A 22842-nucleotide genomic window follows, 5' to 3' on the forward strand; every position below is an offset into this window, starting at 1 on the left:
GGAAAGCGATCAGCTTGGTCTAGTCTGGTCTATCCTGGTAAATTTTGAATTTGTGAACTTTTGAAACTTTTGAAATTCTACTCTACTTGTCACGGGCGGCCATTTGATATAGCAATTTAGTAACTGGAGGTTTGTTTAGTGGGACACCTACTGGTCTTTGACAGCAGAGGAAGACGGAAAAGGTGCCAATTTCTGCGCCGGAAACGGAAAAAAAAAAGAAGAAGAAGAACGTGACTTTGAATATATTCATACTATAGAATTCTATTATATAAATTGCTTAGTTGGTAATAAGGATCTGGTGGTAACTGTTTTATATATCTTTTGTCATAGAGTTAAAAGGTTTATATAAGACTCAGGGTATTACACATTGATAAAACGCTGTTATAATTGGGGAAACATGACAAGTATCTCGGGAGCAACTAAGCCTAGCGCTGGCAAAAAGGCGGCAGCACAGGGACAGGGGATGGCCTCAAGTCCCTCCAATCAGAAATCTATAGAGGATATGCTGCAAAGGGAAAGATCTAACTCGAATTCCTTTAAAGATTTACATGCCCTTTTGCAAAACCTACACGAGGCAATGGCCAAAAACCACGAGGAGATGAAGAGAGAAATAGGCCAAATAAGAAACGACACTGGTGAATTAAAGGGGAAAATTCAAGCGATAGATGATAAATTTGAAGGGATTCAACAACAATTAGTCAAAAATGAACAAAGACTTCAAGATATGGAGGCTAGAATGGAAAAAGAGGAAAAGAGAGTAGATGATTTAAATGAAACACTCCTTCAGGCTAATAAGGAGTTAGAAACAACAGTCATTTTTCTGGAAGCAGAAAAGGCTGCTCATTATCTACGCTTCCAAAACGTTCAAGAAAAAAGAGGGGAAGATCTGTTGGTCATGATGGCAGAACTGATGGCAAAGGCACTCGGTGTAGGGAAGGAGGAAATGCTGGCGGAAATTGATGAAACATACAGGGTTCAAACTAATTATGCGAGAAGGCACAACCTCCCAAAAGAAGTACATGTAAGGTTAGTTAAAAAATCAATTCGGGATGAGCTTCTGCATAGATCTAGAGAGGAGCCATTAGAATTTCGGGGCCAACCAATCACCATCCTTAAACAGATACCTAAAAGGATGAGGGATCTAAGACGCGGCTATCAATTCTTAACATCTAAATTAATAAGAGAAAATGTAAACTTTAGATGGCTAACTCCAGAGGGTATCCTAGTTACGTGGCAGGATAGAAGGCATAGACTGGACACGATAGAGAAGGCAGAAGATTTTTACAAACGCCACTTCCATAGCCAAGAGGAAGTAGATTTAGAAGATCAAGATGGAAGGGAGGTAAGAGAAAGAGATACAATACGTGTGGCAATGGATGGGAAGATCTTAGCTACAGAGGATAGAAGGAACAAACCCGGTGAGTTAACAGAGAAACATGGAACTAGAGACAAGGAAGAGAGAGAGCCCCGAATCACGAGATCCACAAAAACTAGAAATAAGTAAGATGAAGGGAGGTGAGTGTAGTATTATGTCTGTGAATATTAATGGATTGAATTCGCCAGTGAAAAGGCGGAAATTTTTTAATAGGCTTATTCACCAACAATTGGATATCGTGGCAATACAAGAAGTCCATATAAAGGAACAACAAAAATATTTGTTAGAACAACCAAGAATAGGGAACCTATTCGTTTCCTTGGACCGACACAAGAAAAAGAGAGGAGTGGCACTATATGTAAACCCAAAATTGACTGCAAAACAAATTTATAACGATAAAGAGGGTAGAATACTGATAGTCGAGGTTATAATAAATCACAGGAAGGTCATGATGGTAGAGATATATGCCCCAAACCATAACCAAGAACAATTTTTCAAAACACTTCACAATAAGATATGTAGCATTGATTATGAGGAGATTTGTTTAATAGGAGATTTTAATGCTATCCTAGATATAAATTTGGATTATATGGGAAAGACGCTTAGGAAAAAGAAGAGAAGAACTCTACCGAGATCTTTTCTCAACTTGGCTGAGGAACTAAATATCCAAGATGTCTGGAGGGAAAGAAATCGTAAGGCTAGACAATATACATATTACTCCAACCGACATAACTCATGGTCTAGAATAGACATGGTATGGATAACGAAAGAAATTAGTTCAGAAATAGACGAGGTACATATAGCGACAGGTACTTGGGCAGATCACAATCCTATTAAACTTATCTGGAAAGGTTCCAAAAAAATACCCAGATGGACGCTTCAAAGAGCAATTTTAAAAGAAGACGAACTCAAATCTAAGATGGAGAGAGAACTAAGTTTTTTCTTTAAGGAAAATAAAGCTATAGACACCTCAGTACAAAACAATTGGGATACAGCTAAGGCAATGATGAGAGGGGTAGCGAGGGCATATATGGTATATAAAAATAAGGGGAAAAGACAACAACGGGAAAGATTAGAAGAGGAATATAAGAGCTTAGAAGTTACACTCCAACAAGATCCACAAAAAGAGAATATCAAGCAATCTATGGATCTGATTAAACACAAACTTAACATTCTAGACAAAGAGAAATTAGCACAACAATTGAGAAACACGAAACAAAATTTTTTTGAAAATGCAAATAAACCGGGCCGGTGGCTCGCATATAAATTGGGAAAACAAAAGGGGAAAAACTGGATTCACGAACTACGAGATGAGGAAGGGAGAATATTCCACCAGGAGGGGAAAAAAAATTATAGCCCAGGAATTTTATGAACGTTTATACAAAGAAGATAGTCAGGCAAGTGTGGAGAAAATGGAGGAATATTTTCAAAGAGCCAAACTACCCAAGGTCACAGAAGATACCAGAAATATGTTAAACGAGGAAATTCGACTATCTGAGGTGATAAAAGCTATTAATGCACAAAAGAATAATAAAGCATCGGGACCCGACGGTCTTCCATCAGAAATTTATAAAGAATTACAAAATATCCTAGCTCAACCCCTAGTGGAGGTATTTAACGCAGTATTAGAAGGCGCAAGGACGCCTAAATCTTGGCTAGAGGCAAACATAACCCTTATCCCGAAAGATAACACGGACCATACATTAATCCAAAATTACAGACCCATATCACTTCTTAACTCGGACTACAAGATATTTACATCAATTATAGCGGAACGATTGAAACGATTTCTGAATGATTTCATACACGCAGATCAGAATGGTTTTCTCGCTAAGAGACACACTAAGCACAACATTAGAATAATATTAGATACATTGGAGTACTATGAGTTACATAGCGAACAACAGATGGCATTACTTTTCTTAGACGCCCAAAAGGCATTTGACAATGTTAAATGGTCTTTTTTGTGCCAACAGCTTAGCTTTATGAATATGGGTGAAAAATTTATAAATATAATTAGGGCAATTTATGACAATCAGGAAGCAAAAATAATTATTAATGGGGAAGCATCTAGCAAGTTTCAAATTCAAAAGGGAACACGGCAAGGCTGCCCCTTATCACCATTGCTGTTTATATTGACTCTTGAAGTATTAACGAGAACTATAAGAAACGACCCAAAGATAAAAGGATTAACCATTAAAAAGGAAACCTTCAAATTGCAAGCTTTCGCGGACGATCTGGTTTTTATTATGGAGGATCCATGTCAGACGGGACCAAAGCTATTGGAAGAATTATCTAAATATGGTGAGGTTGCCGGACTGCGAATAAATAGAAATAAGACCAAGATGATTGTTAAAAATATGACCAATAAACAAAAAGGTAATCTGGCCGGAATCATGGATATAGAAATAGTCAAGAAAATAAAATATCTAGGGATTAACATTACGGCTAAATGCACTTCACTCAAAAAGGATAATTATGATAATGTAGTGAACCAAATAAAAGGTGATCTGGAAAGATGGGGAAACCTAAAACTCTCATTATTGGGAAGAATCGCTGTCATTAAGATGAATATTCTGCCTAAAATCCTGTTTCTGTTTCAGAATATCCCAATTCAACTCGACTCTAAATTTTTTCGAAATTTGGATAAATTATCACTAAATTTTATTTGGCAGGGGAAAAAACCAAGAATTAAATTGAAATATTTACAGGACACGAAGGAAAATGGGGGTTTTGGATTGCCAGACTGGGAATTATATTACCATGCCGCGGCCCTGAGCTGGATTAGAGAATGGGTAATCTTGAGAAATAGAAGACTATTAACTTTAGAGGGTCACGATTTGCAATATGGCTGGCATGCTTTCCTATGGACGGAGAAACAAGGTCTTTTCTCGCATTTTCAAAGACATCGGATCAGGCAAGCGCTACTTAATACTTGGAAAAAAATTAGATCTCACAATTACACCAAAATACCGGTCTGGCTATCCACCCTTGAAGCGATAGTTTACCCAAATCTGTTTGATTTGGGTAACATAATCTCATACAAGGATATTCTGAATGAGGAGGGGGAATTGAAACTTAGGAATGAACTAGAATTACAAGGTATAAAACTCGATTGGTGGGCCTACTTACAAATCCAATCGAGATTTAGGAAGGATAAAAATGAATGGGGGATATATACCTCTGAAACGGCATTGGACAAAATATTATTGGGACCGGACTCTAAACAAATAAGGAATTTTTATAAATTACTTTTGGGATATAAGCTGTTTGAAGAGCAAGTGAAAGACCCCATGTTGACCTGGGCTAACAATTTAGGACATAACATCGACTTAGATACTTGGCAAACAATTTGGGATAGAAATAAAAGGATAACACTGGCCTCATCGTATAAAGAAAATTTATTTAAAATGTTTTACCGATGGCATCTTCCCCCAGCCCGCTTAGCAAAAATGTACACAACAGCATCTCCCAAATGTTGGAAGTGTTCTGAAGAGATAGGCACATACTTCCACACGTGGTGGTCTTGCAGTAAAACACAAAAATTTTGGAGATTGATTTGGATTTGGCTGAAAGAAATATTGAAACAAGATCTGGAGTTTAGTCCAGAACTTTTCTTGTTGGGAATCACGAAAGAGAAATATCCTAAAGATGTGCTATACTTAATGATCCATATTATCACAGCAGCTAGAATATCATTTGCGCAAAAATGGAAAAAGAATGAGATCCCAGGAGAAAAAGAGGTTATTAGGAAAATTTGGGATTGCGCTGAAATGGACAAATTAACTTTGGAATTAAAGAATAAAGATCAATCAGACTATTATAGAATTTGGAACAAATTGTATCTTTGGATGGATAAAAAGAAAGGTCTCTATTAGGTTTTACAGACTAGCTCACTGTTTTTACTATTGTGGTATTTCACCGATTTGTAATCTAAGTGTATTTAAGTGTATTTTTGATGTACATATATACATGTATATATATATATTTAAACATTGTAGACAAAAAGGTTTGTAAGCTCGCTGGTACTGTGTCCAATGTTTTTAAATAATAAATTTAATAAAAAAAAAAGAATGTGTGTCGGCTTGTCCGAGGTGAAGCTAGCTTGCCAGGTGAGCAGAAGATTGGAGAGAGGGAGGGAGAGAGAGAAAGAGAGAGAAGGGAAGTGCAACTGCCTCTCTCTGTCTCTCACTCTCTCACACACACACAACACACTAAGTGGGGGAAGAGGACTGGCAGACCAAGGGCAGAAAGGAAGGGAGAGGGAGAGAGAAAAAGAGAGGGTGGGAGAGAGAAAGAGAAGGAAAGCGCAAGTGCCACACACACACACACACACACACACACACACACACACACACACACTGGGGAAAGAGGACTGGCAGACCAAGGGCAGAAAGAGAGAGGGAGGGAGAGAGAGAGAGAAAGAGAGAAGGGAAGCACAGGTGCCTTTCTCTGTCTCTCTCTCTCACACACAAAACACACAAACACACTGAGTGGGGGAAGAGGACTGGCAGACCAAGGGCAGAAAGAGAGTGGGAGGGAGAGAGAGGGAGAGGGAGGGAGGGAGACACAGAGAGAAAATATGAATATATGTTGTTGTCCTTACTGGATTTTGGTAAAGAATGTTTAATGAAATATTTTGATTTTTTTAAATTAAGAGGTGAGGTATGGGGATAATTATGCTGTATTTAAAGATGGTAGATAAGCTACTAAAATTGTTTTATCAGTTGGGATGAAGGAGAAAGGTTTTTCCCCCTCTTTCTCCTGTCCTTTTCTCCCCCCTCCCCACCCGAATTTTTTTCTTTTCTATTTTTCTGTTTGTAGTTTTTATAGTTTGCACCGGCTTTTTATTTCAAATAGACATTTGAGTATTTTAATTGAAAGTAACCTTCGACCCAGTGTCTTTTTTTTATTGGAGTTCAAAATGCTTTTGTTGCATGCAGAAATAAAAATTTGTTTTCCTTGTAGCAGTTATTGATTTCATAAATGCAGCACACTATAGTTTTTTTATACATAGCATAAAGGTAAAAAACCAATATATGTAGTATTATCTTCATTTTAGATGTCAAAAGGATTTTGCGGCTCCCAGTGTTTTCGGTGGGAAACGGGTCAAAGTGGCTCTTTGAGTGTTTTAGGTTGCCTACCCCTGCTCTAGGTCCTCCATGCCTTCCCCACCCTGATACACCTTATTTTTACTTAACAAGCCCCGTGTGTCTTAACAAGCAAGGGAGTGATCTTGTCCGAGGTATAAGATTCATTCCCATGAGTTTTCAAGTTATGAGTGGAATGTGCAGGCTCCATTACACTCATAACTCGAGGACTACCTGTATAGAAAAACAAGTTTCATTTAGCAGAATTAGGAATGTTAAATCATGACCAGATATATTATCATGTTTGTGGTGATTTTAAAATTATTTTCATAGCATATAAATGAATTAATTTTATTAATTAATTTGGTTATGTCCTGTACTTCTGATGGTGGACAGTGTGGCCGGCAGATCCAAAGTCTGAATATTTTGTTGCATTTTCTGTTCTGTTTTCTTAGTTGTAAGGACAGGAGTGGTTGATTTCATCTGTTTCAATTAGCATTTGGTAGTGGAATAAAGGTGAATGGTTGCTCTTATTGATATAATTATTTTTGTTTGTAAGCATAAGGAAAAGGGAATTACTATGAAGGATGAACTGTTCTGGAACTTTGCCTTTAGTAAAGCTTGTTTCTTTAGAATACTTCACCTTACACTGAGTATGAAATTTTGTTGGGTTGCATTTTAGAACTACTGCCTTTGTGATTGTGTCCAAGGAGATGTTGAATTATCGGTTAATTAATCTGTATTCTTTTTGTCTTGGTCCCCCACCCCAGGGAGACTTGGAAGTTAGTTAATGGTAAAAAAAATAATGTTAAAATGATGACCCCCACTGTAATTGAAGTCTTCCCCCTCCCACACACTTGTTTTACATGTGTTGCCCTCATGTGGATACTTCTGTAATTGTGTATGTCAGACAGGAGATACAACAACAAGTGTGCTATGCTTGTCTTCTAGGCTTTTCCTGGTTGTGATAGTAAATTTCCTTTGCCTGATTAAGTGGTGCTTTTCAGTGGTGGACCATTTTCTAGCATAGGCAAACAATTAGAATAGTTGTCATATTCACTTTCTTGTAGTTTTCATAATGATGAAGACAATAAGGTATGATGTTTTTACTGGAAACTCAGGACAATAAAACGGCAAGGCTGAGTCTAGAGTGATGATGAAGGAAGAGTTAGTCAGATCTAAAAAGTGTAAGATGTCTTGGCTCTGATGTCTTGGCAAATAAATTATGTTTTGCCACTATCACTGCATCTGCAGAGTAATGCAGCAGAAGTATTCTCCTTTTAAATGTCTATTACGGGAAAATCAATTTCAGATTACTCAGTTGTCCACTGTGACCTTTCTGTGAAATATTAGAGATAAAAATCAGTTGCATTTGCTCTAACATGTATTCATTTGTTGTAGTGTTCAAATGCATGTATGATGTCTATTTGGCCATTTCTTATGGCAGAGTTACAGTTTATACCGTTTGAAGATAGCACAAGACTAATTAGCATGTAGTATATTTGTCTTTTCTGGGTGATTAAGACAGCTAGGGAAGATCTGGTCAAAGAGTGCAAAGAATCCCCAATGCTTCAATGAGAAAAGAAATTGTACTATCCAATTTAAAAAATAATGATGGGCACAATTTAAAATATTGGTGATGATTCTTAAAGCTACAAAAAGACTAGGTTCAGGCAGTGGTGGGATTCAAATATGTGAACAACTGGTTCTCTGTTGTGGATGCCACTTCCGGAAGTCAATTCTGGGCCTGGGCAACAAAAAAAATTAGCTATCAGTTCTGCCAAAGTGGTGCGAACTGGCTGAATCCCACCACTGGATCCAGGATAATTTATAGACTACGTCATCCCAGACTAGCTTTATTAACTCATGAAGTGTAAAGGCCTTTCTCTAGGCTGTGGCAGCAGCATGATTTGCAGAGGGGGCAGTTCTCAGTGGCCATATTTAAACTGTGAAACTTCCAGGTTTTGGGGGGGAGGGCAGGTTGGTATTTCATATGGTAGGTTTCATCAACTGGTTAACAGTCTTCTGTTTAAAAGAGGCATTCCTTCTCTTAGCTAGTGTAACTTTTATTTGAATATGTTATCTTTTTTTGTATTTTGTCTGGTTTTCATTTTCTTTTCATTCATTTTAGTGTTTTGCTGATTTAAATTTCTGCATTAGGTATAAATAATATACTGTAAGTAGAATTTAAAATCAACTTCTAATTTGAGAAGAATGTAAATACATCTACTACTTCTACAGCACATTCAGTGAGATCTAATTAATTTTGTTGGGCTATTGAAAAATGTAACAAGAATATTGTAATAGTACACTAACGCCTTTTAATACTTGAGCCTGCAACACCTCATTTCATCGAACCTTTATGCAATGGAATTTGAATGCAGTGTCATTTGAACAATGGCATCCTCACACATACGTTTCAAACTGACAGTATGTAATTGGCCTCATTTTCCTGATGATGACATCACACAATAAATGTAAATTCTCTTACTCTGTTATAGAGTAGATACTTCTGAATAATGGAACCTCCTTTGCAGTTAATTTCATTTACTATGCTTTATAATTCTCTCTGAAAATAAATTATATCAAAATTTATATTTTTCAGTTTAAATAAACAAGGGTTAGAGCTGTCAAAGACTGGATTACCTATTATGCAGAACAGACAAGGTTATTGCAACTGTTGCCATGTGCCCTACAGCAATCTTGAACAGGTATTCAGATAAAAATTTAACTCTGACATATGGAAACCTCACTAAATTGTTTAATAGTTCCTTTTTTAAGGCTTTCCCTATAGAAACAAACTGCTCGTGGAAATCTCCCTTGTAGCCTCCAAGCTCTCTTCCCCGCAAACCTTGATTTTTGTTTTTTAAAAAAAGCATGCTGCAAAGCACAATCTCATACCTTGATTTTCTAAAATTCCTCTGCATTCCCAAAAAGGGAATGACTCCTGAGGGGAAAAATGGCTGCAAATCAGTGTTTTGTTCTGGGTTATTTCCATTATCCTCTTCCAAAGATTCACTGAAATGTTAAATATATGGTGGAACTAGAAAGTAATGGAAAATTAAACAGATTAAATGTTGTGATTGTTTACTTCTATCATAACAGGCATTCGTAGGGACACAAGCACTTCAATCACAGTAATTTTGTGAGAGCATCCACAGCATGCTCTCAAAATTCTCAGATACAAAAAAAAAGCCTTGGCCTATTCTCAGTTTTAGAGTAGATCTAAAAAAAATCAAAGCAAAGTTCTTTCCGTACGTACTTCTCTATATATTTGTATTTTTAACTTATAAGTGTTGAAGTGATTGACTTGAGAAAAGCTTAGTCATTTTTTTTAAAAAAAAACCAAATATGTTCATTAACTATGATAGAGGCATGACCCTCACTTATGCAAATCTTAATTTTCTTCTTTCTGTGTCACTTCTGTTATAACAGTCTTAAATGGACTTACTCTCTTGCTACTCCTTTCATCAGGAGAAGATGCTTTATTTCTTGTAAGACTGTATTTGAAGGGGAAATGGTGATTTGGCGCAAGAGTTGGCATGTATGACACATCTATCAGCATTTCCTTGAATCAGGCCAATGTTTTCCTGAGAGTGCCAAGTGAGTTCAAAACTAAGTAGTTGCCAATAGATGTGTGAGAGTATTCTCAAATGCCCCAGTTCATGTTTTGCCTTTCAAATATGGATCTTTGCACGCCCCTTTCTCTGAAGAAGTGACACATGGTAAGTAGGATCCCTGAGCATGGGGGGGGGTGCCTTGGGATTGTTGTTGGAAAGCTTACAGAAAATGCTGTTGTTAGGAAAGTTTCCTGATGAACTACCTCCTTTATTTGCTTGTAACATAGTTTAGTGTCGAAGAGCAAAATCTACGAAATCTGGCATAAAGGCTTAGGGAATTGGGATAATTATGATTACCAGAGGTACAAAAATGATTATTTTATCATATCCTATTTTTACTCTTCTTTAACTAGCAAATTTTACACTACATTTTTGCTTTTGCTTTTCTGGTGTCTTGCCCTTAGTTTATCTGCTGCACTTGGTTTTTGACCAGTATTTCTTAGTTCCATGACGTCAAATAATATCACTCTTAAAGTATTATTTTTCTTATAATCTTTTGTAATCGCAATTACTGGAATTTATTTTTGTCTCTTACAAAGGAAAAAAAACAATAGTGGATGAAAATACAAAATACCCTTTTCTCTTTATCCTCAGCATGTATATAGTTCCCAGCACAGACATTTTGTCAGTTACTGTAGGAATCGCATGGGTACAAGTAGCTTGATGGAGCGTTTCCTGCAAGATGTTCTGCAACATCATCCCTACAGATACCACGACAACAGGTAAAACTATTCAGTGCATTGAACTATCTGAATGTTTGATTATACAAATCTAGTATATTAACATAGAAATGTATCAAATTGGCAGCCTGTTGGAGTAGCTGAAATACATTTTTACCTGGAAGCAGCTTGAAAAAAATGTTGTAAAAGACATGAGAAAATTCTGTTGTGGTTTTGTGCTTGTTAATTTTGCTTTCATTTTCAGCAAATGCATTACTCCAAAGCAATATCTTTTTTCTGTTTTGATGAGGAGGGAGAAACTATAATATCTGTTTTTAGTGCTCTTAGCCACATTTACTCTGAATCATTTAAACGCCTAATTGGAGAAAATGTAGGGTCTTATATTATTATAATAAAGCTACTGCTAATGATAATATAGCAGTTTCTTGGAAAAAATCATGTACACATCTTGTTAGCTAAGTACCATTAAATTGTGCTCATCTCCTGGTGACTGCACAGACTAGTGCCTGCCATCTTCGTATGGGGAGTCTACAAATATAATCTCATAAACATTAATTACTGTGAATTAATAGTAATTCAAATTCTGGAATGAAATGCTTCTTCAGCCTGTTCAAATGACAGTTGGATTAAACTACTGACTAAATTCCCTTGTGTATCTAGATAACATTGTTTTTCTTCTTTCCTTATGTAGTTGAGCTGGGCCAAGCAAGTGAGGGGGAACCAGCTAATTCAGGCAATATAGGGAAGGACAGTTGAAGGGAGTATAGATACAGTCTGTTCAATTTTTGGAAAGAGAAGACTTGTTCAGAAAGGCAGAATTTGCTGTACTTTTGCCCACCATGTCTTCTGCCCATATGTTGCTCTAGGTCCGTGATGGTGAACCTATGGCACACGTGCCACAGGTGGCACACGTGCCACAGGTGGCACACATGCCCTCTCTTTGGGCATGTGCGCCATCGCCCCAGTCCTAGGCCTTCAGCTGGGTTTAATAAAACCTTTTTGCTTTAGGCGTCCGCCGCCATGTGCAAAAAAAAAAGTTCAATCAGTCAATTTCAACTTCTCATGGGGAAAAAAAAGATCTCGCAAAGTTGGAATTGATTGATTGAACTTTTTAGTCCCACCCAGTCTGCCTTTACTGCTGCAGCCACGCCCACCCAATGGGCCACACCCACCCAGCACCCAACAATACATAAGTGGGTTTTGGGTTGCGGTTCGGGCACTCGGTGTCTAAAAGCTTTGCCATCACTGCTTCCAGGTACTGGCTTCTCGGCATAAAGATACACCATTTAGAAACATTTAGGAAGAAATTTTGGGCAAAGGAAAACATATAAAGATTAACATATAAAGAGATTTCATAACATATAAAAACATATAAAGAGGTTGTCATATTGAAAGAAGACAGTATAAATGAAGCGATAGATCAATCTGAGGATCAAAGTACCTGAAAAAAAATATGAATGAACTAGTTAATAAATTAGATACTTGTATCTTTCTGCAACACAATCTGGGCTCTTTAATACTAGACTGATTAACATGTGACCTCCAAAGCAGTTTGCTGTGTTGGCTACTGCTTTCAAAAATGGTTTGGTTTAGTTTTCTTTACAGCTTCTTTAAATATTTAATAAGCTTTTAAAAATTATTTACTAAGTGAGGGTTCTTTTAAGAATTGACAATTGCTAGTTGCATTTTTAGTATTATAGTATATAATTCAGGTTCCTAATTTTGGATCTTCATAACAGATCATATTTAACTTTACCAAGTGGATTTCTCCAGTGAGTTAAGAGGGAAACACTTCAGAGTTCTCAACTAAGATGGGAACTACAGGTAGTCCTCAGTTTGCAACTGCTTGTTCAGTAACTATTTGAAGTTGCAACGACACTGAAGAAGTAGTATTTACAACCAGTCCTTGAAATTCTGCCTATTGCAGCACCCCGATGGTCACATGATCACAACTCAGGCACTTGGCAATTGGCTCACTCCTACAATGGTTACAGCATCCCATGGTCATGTGATTGTGCCTTCCCTGCCATCTTCCCATTGACAAACAAAGTCAATGGGAAGCTAGCAGAGAATGTTTCCAGTCACTCCCATAAGTTGCTGCAGTCGCTTTTTCTCCCAAGGAGCCTGCTGTGGAGTATGAGATCTCAAGGTTTTGTACTCTGTAATGTGTGCCTGCAGCACCCTTCCCCTGCCCAGTCACCTCCCTAGCACCTACCCAAGACTTCTGACTTCCTGCCAGCTATAAATTGCTATTGTAATGGCCATTTTGCTTCAATTTTACATTAGAAAGCAGATGGTTATAAATTAGGTCTTCCCTATGAGATTGAAAAAGAATGTTGTGTTTGAACAATTTAAGCAACAACTGCGCAATTCATAAAAGGTCTTATCCAAAGCACTTAAAATTAGGTTGGTTATATGAAAGATATTATCAATATATCAGGGCCTGATTCATATTCTTAAAAAGCAATCCGGAAAGAGCATTGTTTGTTGATGATGCTGTTGAAACCTGGATGGTATTTCAAATACTCTGAAGGAATATAATTGAGTCTAAAACGACTGAAGGAAAAAAGTCTACCAGGACATGGACATCTCAACAATTACTTTTTGGGTATTCCTATTGCAATAAATTTGAAGCTTGTCAGGAAACCATTTGAATAGCACATTGTGATGATGTTGAGAGCAAAGCCATTCCTCTAATTTGGAGGAATTACTACTCAGACGCTTTCAACCAAAGATGTTTTAGTTGCTAAGCCAACACTTTACTGTAGGTGCATTCTTTACAGGCTCAGAGGGAATATTTTCAGTATTTGCTGTTCACTGCAAGCTAACAAACCAGCTGGGATTTGAAAAACCCAGGAGCATTTAGAAATCTGTTTCAGTCCATGAATATATGAAAACTAAAGTAAAAAGTGAAAAACATGAGAAAGAGAAGAGAATAAAGTTTGGTCTAAAAATGAAGTTGTAAGCTAAGACATTTGCAATTGCAAATATGAAATGCTGATATGATAGTTAAGGCTTAGTTCAATTAATACAGTAATATTTTTTGCAATTTAGTGTCTTTGTTCTGAATGTACTATCAACAAAATTGAAGTTTGTCATATATAATCCAAACTATGAACTGTTTTCTAAATTAATAGTAAGGTGGTCAGGCAGCAAAGGATGTAAAGAGCTCCTCCAAAAGCAAATTAATAGTAATATAAATATCAGACAAAGATGTATGGTGTGAAATCATGTATTGAGTGCCATATGTCAATAATTGATTTCACTTAGTGATTTAGGGTATGTTATCATTTTTCAAATTTGAGGATACAGATGGTCTTTAAGAGATGTGCTAGCAATTGCATTGCAAAAACTAAGTGGTGCCAGGACAAATATTAAATTAAATACATTATTACAATTCCTTCCATGTAAATTTTTCCCCTTGATCATATTAAAAATAAAAAATTTATAGCAACCTTTGGAAGAATTCCATTTTTATTTAATTGGAATGAAACTAGTTTAAAATAAAGCTAATTTCAAGCTATTTCCCCCCCTAAAAACTATGACCATGTATAATCATAGTTCCTAGTTCCATTAACAAAAGTGGGAATGAAAGCCCTGAACTTCAGGAGAGGGAGGGGACTTTGTCTTCCAGGAAGAGGCTAAGCTGGTTCAGATCTCACTAAAAGTAAACTGCTTAGCATGGTATTCAGATAATGGCCATCATAATAAATAGTTGGCTTTCTTTATATAGCAGGGTGCTTTAATATATATTTCAAAACCTATTCTGAAATTAATGAGCATCACTGTAGCAGATGTTACATAACTGACTCATTTGATAAGTGATTCTAATCATAGTAAGAAATAAGCCTGATATAAGTTTCATGGGTTTCCTTCAAGGGAAATTGTAACCTCTTTTTTGCAGCAGCCCATATATACTTGATATATTATTGATATATTATTTATAAAAGTTAGGAGACTAAAGGAGGATTTTTTTAAAAAAAAACTTTGAGCCATATTCATTATGCTTTTATGTGGTGCGTTATATTGATGGTGCAGCCAATATTTCTGAAGGCAGCAGTTTTATGCAGCAGATTTTTTTAATTCAGTATATCAATCAAATTTCAAGAGGCAACAAGAATATATATGTGTGTGAGTGTGTGTGTGTGTGAGAGAGAGTGTATACAGATAGTAACATTCTTCACAGTATTTTTAACATTTTATGTTTACTGATGTTTTTTTCTAGAATCTTTTAAAATTTAACTATAAGCATTTATTCACATATATAGGTGGTCCTCAACTTAAACCACAATTGGGACTGGAATTTAGCAATGGCAATCCCTACAGTCCCTGTTGCCATTGTTAAATGAATCCTGCATTCATTAAGCAAGGCAACTTCCTGCCAGCTCTCCACAACTAAAGTAGAGGTATCAGGTAGAAAAGGGAGTGAAAGGGTGTGTGGAAGTGTATGAGAAACACTGCACAGGTTGGGGAATGTGCACAAGAGGGGCTGCACAGGTTGAGGCGTAAAGATGTATCTATCTGAGAGGTGCTGGGAGGCTCAAGAAAAGTGCACAAGAGGCACCAAGTGGATCAGGAGTGTTGTCAAAAGTGTTGCAAGAGGGGCTGTGGCTGTCATGGAGGATGCCTAGTCATGAGTTGAAAAACATTTCTGTATACAAATGTAAGTGAAAATGGAGGGGTTGGGTTTTTTTGTTTTTATACAGCTATAATAGATTTATATATAGGTAGTCCTCAAGCTACAATTATTCGGTCAGTGACTATTCCAAGTCACAGTAGCATTGAATGAATGATAGTTATGACCAGCACAGAATGAAATGTCAATGAGGAAGCCACTAATGAAGGTCACAAGTCACTGGGCTAAGTCTGCCCCACTCGCACACCCTCCCCCAAACCCTCTGTGCTCATGCCGTTCCACCCACAAACCCTCATGCACCCTCGCACACCCTGACCAACTTGTGGCTCCTCTTGCACATTCCCTCACACCCTTCCCTTGCCTGCACTGTGCCTCTTGCACACACTCCCCAACCCACATGGCACCGCTTGTACACCCTCCTGACACTTTCTTGCAGTCTCGTGCACCCTCTCCATGCTGTACCTGTCGTGCACCTTCCTCAACTCTCTCTTTCATCTACACACCCTCCCTCCCCTCAACGCCCCTCCCCTCCTGCCCAGCAGTTACCTGCCTGCAGGCCTTGAACTTGGAACTTCCTGCCCCACTGACCTTGATTGTGGGAAGTTGGCAAGAAGTTCCCTCGTCTAATAACCATGGTTAATGACAACAACTGGGACTTCAGGGATTGCTGTTGCTAAGCAGTGTGCTTGTGTTTTTTGACTGTATTACTTAATGACAGAAATTCCAATTCCAATTCCTCTTATTAAGTCGAAGGCTACATATAATTTGTTGCTGATCAGTTTTTTAATTACTGTTTATGAGAGGGATAAAAAGAGAGACTAGTGACATCAAAATAATTTCACAATCAAAAATAATCCTGCTTAACTCATATTAATTAAGCTAAGCTTTCATATTGTTATTACTTAGATATTTGTAGATTTGTCTGAGTTTCTAGTGGAAGTCCAGTTTTTGGTTTTTGTGTATACAGTTATACTGAGTTTAAATTATTTATTTTCTTCATACATTTTGCTTATTCTGATTTTCTTTAAAAATCAATGGTACTGTATCCTATAAGTTCCAATGTAAGATTTCTTCTTTTATAATTTAGATATGGACCTTCGCTACTTTTGAATAACAGCCCATTCAGCTGCTTACCTACATGATTACATTAAGGTTTCCTGCAATTAGCATAGCTAAGGCTAGCTTTGCAAGCTATGTTGGCTTAAAATACAGTTGATTAATTTGCAGATTTCTGTGTTACACCATTTCAACTAATCTGTTTAGTTTTTTGGTTCGGTGTGAACCCGGACACGAACCATGATTCTTGTTATCTCAGAACGTATTAAGTATTGTGACTGAAAAATTTGACACAAAAAGTGATTTTGGAGTTCGTGGTGCCCTCTCCCCAATGATGCAGAATGTTGAAAGTTCCCTCTCATGCCTCACCATTATGTAGCAGTGGGATTTAAATAACATATGAATCCATGAAATTCAGAGCTCAAACTTGTGCGTTACTGAGTGGTTTATAAGTGGTTGGTAAGCCAGTTTGGTTTGCAGCTGTACTGCTAGTCATACTAATAGGACCATTAAAGTTTTATTAACTCTCCTTGCTTTTCATTCCTTAGCTGCACATTCTGCTTTAATGTTCAATAATTTATAATATTGATCTATATTTTTTCCCTTTCCCTAGACCAACTTATGATGACATGCCATTCAACTCCCAGCTTCTTGCAAAAGATGGGGCTGCTGTTTCAGTGGAAGTCAAAGAGAAGGAGAGAGAAACGAGCAGGGTGGAAAATCCAAACATCGAGAGTGGATTCACTGCTGAATCAGGCTGCCTTATTTCCCGGAGCCATGAAAAGCAGAAGAAGGCTTCTGTGGAACTTCTACCTATCCAAAAGGGACAACAACCCAAACTAGGAGCTTCACAACGAAATCTGGACACTTCCAGTAATATAAATAATCTTGGTCCGACAAGCCTTTTGACTGAAAATAACAGTCAGGAAGTCTCATTTACAGCTAGGGATATTTTACCCCATCCATTACCTATTAGTGAGGTGCCATCCACTCCTCATAGACTTGCACAAAACATTAGTTATCCAGCAAGAGCAGTTTCAGATGACATACGTGAGCAGGCTACCCAAGATATATGCAACCAAGATGGATTTTTGAATTCAGACAAACACTTTGTTTTACAGCCAGTCCTGTCAAAAACTGTTTCACATTTTCATGAGAGTCCTGTCTATAATAAAGGGAACTCTTTAATCTCAGGTCAACTTTTTTTAAAACAAGATGACTTAGAATCTCAGGATAAAACTCGGATTAATGTCTGTCTCAGGAATGCTAGAAAACCTGTGGGCACAAGCAGTTCCCTGACTTTTCAAGCAGCTCCCCAATTACCAAGAAAAAAAGAACATTTGTGCAGAAGTACTGAAAGTTCTATAAATGAAATAATTGAACAGGTCATTTTGAAATACTGCTATGAACCTCTTCCCAAAGAGTTGCCTTGCAGAGAAGAAGATACAAGTTCCTGTGTAAATATTCTGTCACTTTTGGATCGCAGTAGTTTGCATGGTTCAGATATGAGTTTTGATTGTGATGCAGCTGTTGATTCACAAGCAAACCTCTCCAAGTTAGCTGCTAAAAATCTAGAACTGCTCAAAGAAGTTAAAGTAAATCTACAAGATGAAAACTATGGCAACCAACTCAGTGCCATTTTTAAAAATATTTCAGTGCAACAAACAGCAGAAGCAGAAAATGATATTTCAGTTCAAAATAAAGAACCAGTTCTTCCAGCTCTGCCTCATGTGCCTCCTTCCTTTGTAGGAAAAACCTGGTCTCAGATTATGTACGAAGATGATATGAAAATTGAAGCACTTGTGCGGGATTTTAGAGAAGGCCGCTTCCGCTGCCATTTTGATACTGAGCCCTTGGCTCATCGTACACCGAGAAAAAAACCTCAAAAGAATGATGAGAAGATCAATGCAGTTGCACCTAACAAAACAGAGGCTGGGTCAGCTAAAGGGCTTCCCGAATTTACTGATGGGCTAAGCGATGGCCCTGATTTCAGCAACTTATCTGCAACTTCAGAAATACATGTTCCAAAGCCCCCGAAGAATCCCAAAAAAAGAATTTGTCGCCTTGCCTCAAGATGCCAAGTAGTCAAGGTTAGCCATGGTACGCAAACAAGTTTAATACAGTATCCAGTAGTAAAGCAAAAAATAATTAGGAAGGACTATCAGCTACAAGATCAGATGGCTAACCTCCTTTGGTCAGAGAATGAGAAAACGCCTACCATGAAAACAAGGCTATGTGCTCTTAAGCTTCCTGAATCTTATACCAAAATCATGAGCCCTTTACAGCCACAAACACTAGTTTATGTTCTTTCATTGCCAGAGATGAAACAATTTAGGAACAAGGCTGAAAAGGTGCCCAAAACTAAAAGCCACAATTCCACAGATAGTAAAGATTCTGTAAGGTACAAGTACAAACCAACTTCCATTAAGTATTACGACCCTCTGACAAATAGAATTTTAAAAATACCTCCGAAATGCTTAGCTAGGGGGAAAACAAAGAAGCCTGCACATGTTCGACAGCTCTTCAGGAACCTCAACTTTGATGGAAACAGGAAGAAACAAGCTGATATCCAGTATATATCAAAGCCCTTCAATTCACCAGACAACTGTGCGGCATCTCTCTTGCTTGACCCTGTTAACGAGAACGATAGGAATTCAACTCATAAGACAGAGGACCCTTGTATTTCATCTGAAAGATCAGAATGCTTGATGTATAACTGTTCAGAGAAATGCTGTAAACACTTATTTATTTCACATCAATCACAGCAGGAAGGTGACTTTCAATTCAATCCATTTAAGAGGAAAGGAGTCAAATGTCCCTTAAAGTCCCATACTGCTGATTGTTTAGAAAGAGACAATCCAAAGAAAACATGGCAGAGGAAAAAAATCAATAGTAGAGAATCAGGATTTCCGAAAAAAACTTCAGAGTTAATTTTTATCAAACATGACCTTGTCAAGAAAGCCAGTAGGAAACAACCACCCAGAAATACAACCCAGCAAATAGAAGGAAAGTTTAAAAAAAAATCTTGTGCCCTTAGATCATCTATTCTCAGGCATCACTCAAAGAACACTACCATAAAGAAGCATCTTCAGAAAGAAAAAGCTGATATTAAAAAACTGACAGTGTCAGGGAAGTCAAAAAAACCTTTTTTGAACACTGTTCCAGAAAACAGGCAGAGAGCCGCTGTAAGAACTTCCAAAGTAAAGACATGGCAAGTGACCAGAGACAAGAATCTTTTTTGCACTGTGAAATAACGTTGCTCAGATCATATAAACTTGCTTTGGGATTGTCTTTAAGAGGGCTGGAAAGGGAGTAAAAAGTGGGAGTGGCTTTTCAAGATAATACATCAGAATTAGAAATGGAACAATTTAAAGGTCCAGCAGTAAGCTAATAGTCAGGAAATAGCTCATATTGCTGCTTTGTAAGTGTTCTGCACATTACATGTTGACAGGGCTTTTTTTTCTCATAGAACGCTCAGAACGGAGTTCCGGCACCTTTTTTGGATGGAACCTTGTAGGGTAGGACAAGGCAGGTTGTATGACATTTGTGAGTTCCGGCACCTTTTTCTTTTACAAAAATGCACTGCATGTTGAGTTAAAACTATTTTTTAAAGCAGTAAAAGCCCAGTTTTGCAGCTTGCTATAATATTTTTCTCAAGCAGAGCATTATTTTCCCTTGTAAAACCAGTGTCAGTCATTGAAAAAGTTTACCTTTTACGTGAAGCTCAGCTTTGATATCTTGTTGGTAAACTAAGCAATGCCAAAACTCATTCCACATCAGTGTGGAACCAAATGGGCACTCTTGCTGTTTGTTAAGATTGTCAGTTTCCCCTTAACTTCCTTGTAGAATCTTTGATTGTGTAGAGCCAATTTTTTGGAAATCGCACATGGAGATTTAAAATGTATGCATTGAATTTGAAGAAGTAACCTTACCTGGAGTCCAAATTTGGATATCATGCAGTGATTGTATTTTAAATTCAGATCACAAATACGAAATCATCTTTACCTTCTCAAAAGTATCGGATGTCCTCCTAGAATGAAGCTGCTATTGAAAAATATTTTTTTCTTTTTCTTTTGATTTTTTAATTTTTTTTCTGGAAGAATCATTGATTTTTAAAATCATACAGAATGGTTAATCAAGACTGCTGTGTATAAGCAATATTTCTACCCTTAATCTGCCCTTAAAATGCATTACTACCTAGTTTCATCTCACAATATAGTTTTGAAAGCATTTTAAAGTAATTTCAATATGTAAACAAGTTTCTGAAAAATGCTACTTCATGTTTAAAATAGATTTCCAAGTTGAATTTTTAAAAAGGTAACTACATAATTTCACTTTATTTTGGCTTGCATTAATATTTTTGCTAAAAACATTTTTCTCACAGCATATTCCAAGGTATATGTTACTCTTAAATACAGGTGATTCTTGACTTACAGCAGTTTGTTTAGTGACCGTTCAAAGTTACAATAGCACTGAAAAAGTGACACATGTCCGTTTTTCAGAGTTAAGACCTTTGCAGCATCCCCATGATCATGCGATCAAAATTCAGCTGCTTGGTTCATATTCATCACCGTTGCTGTGTCCCAAGGTCATGTGATCCCCTTTTGTGACCTCCTGACAAGCAAAGTTAATGGGGAAGCTAGATTCAATAACTGGTTTACTAACTTATCAACTGCAGTGATTCACTTAACAACTGTGACAAGAAAGGCTGTAAACTTTTGGACTCAGTTGTGGTCATAAGAGGACTACCTGTACAAAATAATAATATATTTCTCCATTTGGATTGGTTGAATTTCTGTTTTCTGAGAATTCCAACAGGTATTTATATGAAAAATAACTATTTTGTTCAAACATCCCAAGTTGTTAGAATATTACTTCCAGTATTCTATTACCATGAACTATTGTAACCTAATTATGGGTTTCCCAGTCATATACTACACTAATATAAACTTATTTAAACAAAAAAAATTACCTGATAATTTTATAGCCATGTTACCTGATAAAAGGTTTATTGCAAACAGTTTTCGTATTTATATGCAAAATTTCACTGATGCATATATGATGGATAGCAATGTCTTTTTAACTAACATGCTGATTTTTTACATTCTGTTCTGTACGTTTTTGTGACAGAGTACATTGTCTTCACCAATTCTAAAATTGTACATATTTCTATATATCCTGCTTTCTTAACATTCCCATTTTTCCCAACCTCAGGATGCACAAGGCACAGGCTGTCTAATGTTAAACATTTTTTATATTTGTATGTTTGTCTTTGATGTGTAAATTGGTTCCTCAATCAGAGTGCCATTTTTAAAACAGAATATAAAGAAAATGGCTATATTTAAAAAAAATGGATAATTATCTTGATATATTTATATATTTTCTTTAAAACAGGAAGATATCTAACATCTTATTTTTTGTATTGTAAAGAGCTTGGAATATACTTTTGGAGAAAATTGTGCAGAATTGAAAATTCTATAACTATTATTTTTGAACATGCTTCACTTCTGGGATTAAGATTATGGTGTATGTTTGGTAAAGTAAATGTCGGAGAGACAATATATTTTGGTTAAAACTGTATTTTATCAGTTCACTGGTTTTATGGATAGGTTTTTAACTTATTATCTTACACAGTTACAATATCTGGAGTGCTCAACATTTTAATAAATAAATCAGGATCCAAAACGTATTGTGTAAACATCTAGATGATTTCCTGTGCCTGTGACATGGGCATACCTGCCATCTGTTCTAACTAAGGACTAACTGAGTTTCATATTTTTATTGGCTTTCAGATTTTGAGATGTTAGGGGGTTGGCTTCTATATCAGTCTTAAAAAAATTGCTATTCATTCCCCAAACTGTGCCTGCCAGGCTCACTCTTTTTTCTGCCCCATCCCCTCATATACTAGACAACTACTTTTCAGCATCTGGTTTCAGAGAGAGCCTCAGGATTTGCGCTTCAAAAGCTTCTAAGCAGACTTAGATTACATCTCATGTTGCAAGGAATAGTTCTGGAATTGGTAAACCTGGGGGATTTTACAACTCTTGAGGATATAAGAAAGATACAGTTGTCATTGTGTGCACAGAAGCCCATTTCCTTTTCTGACAATGAATATTATATGAATGATTCGCTTCAAAGAAGAGAGCTCCCATAGAAATATTTTAATAAATATTTCATCAATGTTGCATGAATATGTATTGAATGTAGGCATGGAAGAGAAATTTGTTTGCCCCAATTTTATAGAGACTGACACCATTAACATCAGTACAGCTCTTACTTTTCAGGGTATTGCAATGCAGTTTGAAATTTAAAATGTACACAATATAGTGCATGTAAAAGAAAAGAGCTTTTAAATTATGTTAAGAAAAAAGTAAGCATGTAACAC

General features: G+C 36.8%; 1 protein-coding gene across 4 annotated transcripts in view; it reads left to right on the top strand.

Annotated features, from left to right (window-relative positions):
- The window catches only part of ZDBF2 (zinc finger DBF-type containing 2), a 31776-nt gene extending 9632 nt beyond the window's left edge, over nt 1–22144 (top strand). For all 4 annotated transcript variants that reach the window (XM_083374997.1, XM_083374999.1, XM_083374998.1 and 1 more), the window contains 3 exons: nt 9071–9176; nt 10680–10807; nt 17071–22144. In XM_083374997.1, coding sequence (XP_083231123.1) covers nt 9071–9176; nt 10680–10807; nt 17071–19711 — 2875 coding nt within the window. In that variant the 3' untranslated portion in view covers nt 19712–22144. The remainder of the gene's footprint in view (nt 1–9070; nt 9177–10679; nt 10808–17070) is intronic.
- Nucleotides 22145–22842: the final 698 nt, after the last annotated feature.

This window comes from Vipera ursinii (genome assembly GCF_947247035.1).
Source record: "Vipera ursinii genome assembly, chromosome: 1".
In the NCBI taxonomy this organism is placed as follows: Eukaryota; Metazoa; Chordata; class Lepidosauria; order Squamata; family Viperidae; genus Vipera; species Vipera ursinii.